Source organism: Pongo pygmaeus, chromosome 5 (genome assembly GCF_028885625.2).
Source record: "Pongo pygmaeus isolate AG05252 chromosome 5, NHGRI_mPonPyg2-v2.0_pri, whole genome shotgun sequence".
NCBI lineage: Eukaryota > Metazoa > Chordata > Mammalia > Primates > Hominidae > Pongo > Pongo pygmaeus.
In genome coordinates, this window is record NC_072378.2 from 32970797 (window position 1) to 32978161 (window position 7365).

At 42.6% G+C, this 7365-nt stretch overlaps 1 protein-coding gene across 2 annotated transcripts; it reads left to right on the top strand.

The window, feature by feature from the left end:
• Window positions 1-1391: 1391 nt before the first annotated feature.
• Window positions 1392-7365, top strand: LOC129038027 (HLA class II histocompatibility antigen, DQ alpha 2 chain). Of its 2 annotated transcripts, XM_054490524.2 has the most exons (5): window positions 1433-1526; window positions 5304-5552; window positions 5970-6251; window positions 6621-6795; window positions 6963-7365. In XM_054490524.2, exons 1-4 carry the CDS (start codon window positions 1445-1447, stop codon window positions 6773-6775), a joined length of 768 nt encoding a protein of 255 aa, XP_054346499.2. In that variant the 5' UTR covers window positions 1433-1444; the 3' UTR covers window positions 6776-6795; window positions 6963-7365. The 2 variants fall into 2 exon arrangements, with proteins under 2 accessions (XP_054346500.2, XP_054346499.2); XM_054490525.2 differs by lacking the exon at window positions 6621-6795 and having other exon boundaries at window positions 1392-1526; window positions 6963-7361.

Sequence of the window (7365 nt, forward strand, 5' to 3'; positions counted from 1 at the left end):
ATCAAGGACAGAGTGATTCTAAATAGAACTTCCATTAACTTATGGTTTCTATCACATACAGAAAATAGATGTATCTGAAAAAAAAAATAAGTTTCGTTCTAATGACTCGCTTTAGCTCAATCTCTAGTCCCTTGCAAATATTTGGAATTTTAATGTGGTAGGATAACAAATTTTAAAAGATCTGGTAGTTTAAGAAAAGAAAACCATTTTTCTAAGTCAGTGCAATTCTTATTCTACCCTCAACTTTTGACTTGACATTCTTAATTTTTTAAAATAATTCTTAGAGTAATTGAGCCAGCCAAATTTTAAATGTAATCAATGTCCCTAAATTTCCTTTAAACATATTCAAGAAGCACCAAAGCACAGAACATAAAGATGACTCAAAGCAAAAAAAAACTGTATAAAATCTCACACAGTTACTGTAGACAGCACCATCTGACATTATAACCTCTTTTTATTGCCCTGGCCAAAACCACCTGGATCTTTTGAGAGCTTGAGGATAACTTACCAAACTGGATTTATATAAATAGAAAAGGCAGAGGTATTGCTCGGTTACCACCAGCAGAGATCCCTAGGTAGGTGGGGTCAACTTAACATTTGGAGAATTCCATATGCACTATGGAAGCAAAAAGAAAAAGCAGCTAACCCACATACAGAAGCCAGAGAAAGGGGAGGGGATGGGGACTGCCAGGGAGGGAAATTGACTCAGGGAAAAATTCCTGGAGGTTGTAACCCAGAAAATCCTGAAGGATGCCATATAATTGATGACATCATCTATCCATGAGGCTGCTCAGAAATGCCCACCCCTGGCCAGGTGCGGTGGCTCATGCCTGTAATCCGAGCACTTTGGGAGGCTGAGACGGGCAGATCACAAATTCAGGAGTTCGAGACCAGCCTGGCCAACATAGTGAAACTCCATCTCTACTAAAAATACAAAAATTAGCCAGGTGTGGTGGCAGGCGCCTGTAATCCCAGCTACTTGGGAGGGTAATGCAGGAGAATCGCTTGAACCTGGGAGGCAGAGGTTGCAGTGAGCCGAGACCACACCATTGCACCTCAGCCTGGGTGAGAGTGAGACTACATCTCAAAAAAAAAAAAAAAAAGAAAAAGAAAAGAAATGCCCACCCCTCTTGCCACTGGCAGACATGCACACACCAGAGAAGATTCCGATTTCATGTCCTCCCTCTATTCATAGAACATTTCCTCAAGTCCACTCTGAGTGGAGGCTGCATCACAACCAGGGGATTTCCCTGTCTCCTTCCAGGGCTCTTAATACAAACTCTTCAACTAGTAACTGAGGTGTCATCATAGGGGATTTTTTTAATTAGCCAAAACCTGACCTGGCAGGGTTTGGTTTGGGTGTCTTCAGATTGCCTTGTCTCAAGGTCCTCACAATTGCTCTACAACTCAGAACAGCAACTGCTAAGGCTGCCTTGGGAAGAAGATGATCCTAAACAAAGCTCTTATGCTGGGGGCCCTTGCCCTGACCACCGTGATGAGCCCCTGTGGAGGTGAAGACATTGTGGGTGAGTGCATGAGTGAGGGATGTTCTCTGGAGCTAAAAAACAGTAAATTGAAGGAAAAGAGAGAAAGCGATTTGCAGAGAAATTGCAGAGATTTCCTAAGGGCCCTTTCAGTATTGAGAATTAAAAATTATAGCTGTTCCTCCTTCAGGAAACCAGAGCCCCAATCTACTCTTTTTGTTATCTATGCTGTTGTGTTCACTAAGGATGCTATTCTGTTTATATTATATTCAGTGACTACAGCCTGGAGGTCTCTATGTCGTTCCATCATGATTGCCTCAAAAATTAGTGAGGCTTCCATCAGTGAATAATTTTTTATTATTAAAAATTTATGAAGTGTCATCCTCAAATTTCCCTGAACAACTTTTGAAGCTTTTCGTATGTCTCCTGTAGTAGATCTTGGGGTCGTTCCATCAATTATAGACTCTATAGATACTAAGGAAGTTGCCCGTTTCTTTCTCTCAGACTTACTCACATATCCACATGGGAACTGGCACGGGTGGGGAGTGGGTAAAGGAGTCCAGCAGGCTAAATGCCCTCAACAATCATTTTACCACATGGTCCTCACTTACTCTCAGCTGCCTCATATGTGTCACCTCACAAGTAATCAAATAAAATGGGCATGTGGCTAAGCTTTGTAAAAAGTGAAAACATGAATGTCAATTTTTTTTACCTATTTCTATTACAGGTATAGCTTCACATTTCTTTTCTTTAGCAAAATAAGCGATCCTTTTATTTTAAAATTGAGAAGTAGAAAAAATTGGTAAGTTAAATCATTTTATTCTCAAATTATCAACCCAAATGACCTGTTCTTCACCTCATCTAATAAAGTCCTATAAAAAGAAAAGTGGGCCAGACATGGTGGCTCCTGCTTGTAATCCCAGCACTTTGGGAGGCCGAGGCAGGAGGATCATTTGAGCTGGGGAGTTTGAGACCAGCCTGGGCAACATAGCAAGACCTCATCTCTACAAAAAAGAAAAATAAAAATTAGCCAGGCGTGGTGGTGCGTGCCTGTGGTGCCAGCTACTCAGAAGGTTGCAGTGGGAGGACCACTTGAGTCCAGGAGGCGGAAGCTGCAGTGAGCCATGATGGCACCACTACACTCCAGCCAGGGCAACAGAGAGAGACCCTGTCTCAAAAAGAGAGAGGAAAGAAAGAGAGGAAGAAAGGAAGGAAGGAATGAAGGGAAAAGAAAAGGGAAGGGAGGAAGGAAGGAAGGAAAAAAGAAGACAGAAAGAAAAAGGAAGAAAGGAAGAAAGGAAGCACAGATTAATTATTTGGTCTCTTAGTCTCCTCTGTCTTTGTCATCCATCTCTTTCCACCTCTCTTGATGCATTCCTTTCTCCCTCTTCCCTTTCAGGATCCATCTCTGGCTCCCTGTTCCTTTATAGAGATGGACAGTGGGTTTGTAAAACAAAAGTTGAAAAGTCAGATAGTTAAAAGGGGAAGTGAACTGGAAGGTACTCTAAACTTTCACAACCTTATTAAATGTGGCTGCTCCCATTCTGATTTTGTTCAGCAGTGGAAGTTTCACCTGCTTCTCCAGAGCACTTGGCATCTTTGTTCCAAATTTCCTTTCTTCAGCCTCACACCAGAGTGCCCTGGTCGGGCTCGGCTCATCCATTAGGCACAATGTGGGCAGTGCAGGGGACCCTCCATACTATAAAGCCACATGAGAATGTTTTAACACTCCTTTTAAAATTAGAAAAAAAATGGAATATTAGAGCCTAAGAAAATGTTTTAACTTTTAATTCAGCCTAGATTATATTGTCTTTATACCAATTCAATCATAAAATATAATTTTCCATATTTTTATGGAGGAAGGGGGCCATACAAGCAAGATTGCTCAAGGCTCACATGTCAGAATGCAGCCTTGGTCATCACTGATCCTGGCCTTCGTATGGTTCTGCTACCTGTGTGCCTATCCGTCTTCCCCAAAATCTATGTGGTCCTCAAATATAGCAGCTGTCATTCAATACACATGTTTGAGCACACAGTGAGCTAAGTTTTAAGGATTCAAAGATGAAAAGTCATGCTGTCTTCCCTGCAGAGGGTGATCAGACTAGTGATGGAAAAAGTATGGGGTGCAGGAAAGCAGAAGGCCATTGCTGAGCAGGGCAGTGGACCCAGCAGAGGCTGAAACAATATAAGGGACTTGATTCCAGGTGGGCCAGCAGGGTGATGTCATCTAGCAAAATTTGGCACCCAAGACAAGTACCAGAAGAAAAGAAAGACTGCATGTATTCCACATATATTCATGTTTGAACAAGGAGTCAAGATTTATGGCAAGGATAAGGAGGCTTTGTTGGTGGCCTGTTAAGACCAACCAGGGCAATCATGCTGGATAGGGAAGAAGGTGAGCTAGAAGAGGAACAGACAAACTTGGACAGCCAGACATTGAGATGGAGGGGTTGGAGTTCATAACGTGGTCAAAAACATGTTGATGAGACGACTCAGCTACAAAGTTGTTAACTTAAGCAGAAACCTCAAGGATGGATTTTAGAATTTCTCCAGGAAGTCCTAAAAGATAATTCCATTTCAGGGAGAAAAACAACAGACCACTGCAAAGACCAGGGAACATGAAAGGATAATGTAGTTTGGCTTACTTGGCAGATACTTGTGAAGGATGTTGGACTGTAAGGCTGTCGATATCCTCCTCACAGAACTTACTACAGTACATTGTATCTGCTCGCTTACCTACCTGACTCTTCCACTATTCAGTTTGTTCCTTAATGGTAGACCATGACTGATTGGTGTTTTACACATTCTCTGCTATGTCTGACACTTGTGGATGCTCAGAAAGTGGGGAAGGAAGGAAAGATATGATGGTAAAAGGCTTACACATGTCTTGACAAGAAAGTCCAGTTCGGCTCACTTGGCTGGAGTCGTACTGCATGGCTGCCATTCTGCTCTGGCATCTTCAGACAAGCACACTGCCCATTAGAGGAAAAAGTGTGAATATAAGTGTTGAGTCAGAATGCTGTAGACATTTAGTAACCTCCTTCACAGGAAAAAAAAAAAAAAAAAGGTGGAGGGAATGACAGAAATCCAAAAACAAGTAGAGCTTCCACTTTTCATTTCAGAAGAAATCAGTTGCTCTCCTCTAAGGACCATTACTATTAACAAAACAGAGACCTTAGAAGGAGGGATTGTTTATTTATTATATATTTTGTAATGTTATTACCAATCTTGTTATACTGTTTCTTATACCCTACAATTGTTAGCAGAAATTATTTTAAATTAATAAGATCCTGCATGCTTTTCCTTTAAAAAAAAAAAAAGAAAGAAAGAAAGAAAGAAAGATCTCTGTGTAGAGTGTCCTGTTCTGAGTCAGTCCTGAGAGGAAAGGAAGTATAATCAATTTGTTATTAACCAATGAAAGAATTAAGTGAAAGATAAATCTCAGGAAGCAGAGGGAAGTAAACCTAATCTCTGACTAAGAAAGCTAAATATTATGATAACTCATTCATTCCTTCTTTTGTTCAATTACATTATTTAATCATAAGTCCATGACGTGCCAGGCACTCGGGAAATAGTGAAAATTGGACATTCGATATTCTGCCCTTGTGTAGCACACACTACAGTGGGAAAGAATGTGCACTTTTAACCGGACAACTACTAGCATGAAGAGGGGAGGAAGCAGGGGCTGGAAATGTCCACGGACTGTGCCAAAAAATGAAGCCCATAATATTTGAAAGTCAGTTTCTTCCATCATTTTGTGTATTAAGGTTCTTTCTTCCCCTGTTCTCTGCCTTCCTGCTTGTCATCTTCACTCATCAGCTGACCACGTTGCCTCTTGTGGTGTAAACTTGTACCAGTTTTACGGTCCCTCTGGCCAGTACACCCATGAATTTGATGGAGACGAGCAGTTCTACGTGGACCTGGAGAGGAAGGAGACTGCCTGGCGGTGGCCTGAGTTCAGCAAATTTGGAGGTTTTGACCCGCAGGGTGCACTGAGAAACATGGCTGTGGCAAAACACAACTTGAACATCATGATTAAACGCTACAACTCTACCGCTGCTACCAATGGTATGCGTCCACCATTCTGCCTCTCTTTACTCAAGCTATCCCTTCATACCAGGGTTCATTATTTTCTTCCCAAGAGGTCCCCAGATCTTCTTATGGCAATTGCTGAAATTTTATCATCTCCCATCTCTAAAATCACACATTCCCATGTAATAGAAGGGTCTTTCCATTATGCATTCAGTAAATCCTTCTAGGAGAGGTCTCATCAACCTCCTACTTTATTAAACATGCCCACAGAGAGAAGGGCACAGGAATAAAGCAGAGGCAATGTGTCGTTGCTCCCAAGCAGAAGGGAAATAAGACCTCTTTGACTATCAGGTGGTGAAATGCTGGTAGGAGAGCTCTTCCTGGGTATATATAATGCAGAACTTCAGGGCAGAGCTATTCACACTTCACATCAGTGCTGTTTCCTCACCACAGAGGTTCCTGAGGTCGCAGTGTTTTCCAAGTCTCCCGTGACACTGGGTCAGCCCAACACCCTCATCTGTCTTGTGGACAACATCTTTCCTCCTGTGGTCAACATCACATGGTTGAGCAATGGGCACTCAGTCACAGAAGGTGTTTCTGAGACCAGCTTCCTCTCCAAGAGTGATCATTCCTTCTTCAAGATCAGTTACCTCACCTTCCTCCCTTCTGCTGATGAGATTTATGACTGCAAGGTGGAGCACTGGGGCCTGGACGAGCCTCTTCTGAAACACTGGGGTAAGGATGAGTTTCAGCATTTTTTGATGCTTTCTTGTCTGTCAAGTTCAGAACTTCCTGCCTTTTACTCCTATATCCCAAAACTTGTTTTCCACGCTTCATGGGTTTCTTTTCTCTCTCTCTCTCTCTCTTTTTTTTTTTTTTTTAAAGAATAAAGCAACAAAAGCAGAAATTTATTGAAAATGAAAGTACATTCCACAGGATGGGAGTGGGCCTGCCACTTCATGGGTTTCTAATGTGAGACTTCACTCTCCTCCCTAAGCCGGCGGCCTTGAGTCTTTGCAGAGCCAACCCTCCACTCCATCCCATCCCACACACATGCACATGAGCACACTGCACATTCTGACCTCAACAACTTCACTTCCACAGAGCCTGAGATTCCAGCCCCTATGTCAGAGCTCACAGAGACTGTGGTCTGTGCCCTGGGGTTGTCTGTGGGCCTCGTGGGCATTGTGGTGGGCACTGTCTTCATCATCCAAGGCCTGCGTTCAGTTAGTGCTTCCAGACACCAAAGGCCCTTGTGAATCCCATCCTGGAAGGGAAGGTAAGATTGAGATTGGTTACAGTTGAAGCTGCAGTATGAAAGGAAGGAAAGTGGGAGGGGGATGTGGACATGAATGTGGTTGAAAGTTGTAGGGGAATTGGGAAGTGGCATGATGATGACACAGGAGCCCCCTCAGACCCATCGATCTCATGTCTGTCCTGTTGCAGGTGCATCGCCATCTACAGGAGCAGAAGAGTAGCCTTGCTACATGACTTAGCACTAATTCTCTGGCCCAATTTATCATATTCCTTTTCTCCTCTAAATGTTTCTCCTCTCACCTTTTCTCTGGGACTTAAGCAGCTATATCCCCCTCAGAGCTCACAAATGCCTTTACATTCTTTCCCTGACCTCCTGATTTTTTTTCTTTTCTCAAATGTTACCTACTAAGACACGCCTGGGGTAATCCACCCAGCTATCTAATTCCTCAGTAACCTCGATCTACAATCTCCATGGAAGCAATAAATTCCTTTTATAAGATCTCTGTCAAATTTTTCCATCTTTCATCCAGGGCTGACTGAAACTATGGCTAAGAATTGGGGGACTCTTATGTTTCAATCCAATTTAACCTCA

Excerpts from the sequence above, each read along its gene's own strand:
- LOC129038027 (XM_054490524.2), top strand. The coding sequence starts at position 1,445 with ATGATCCTAAACAAAGCTCTTATGCTGGGGGCCCTTGCCCTGACCACC. Across the intron at positions 1,527-5,303 it reads TGGAGGTGAAGACATTGTGG|CTGACCACGTTGCCTCTTGT; the intron begins GTGAGTGCATGA and ends TTCACTCATCAG. Across the intron at positions 5,553-5,969 it reads CTCTACCGCTGCTACCAATG|AGGTTCCTGAGGTCGCAGTG; the intron begins GTATGCGTCCAC and ends TCCTCACCACAG.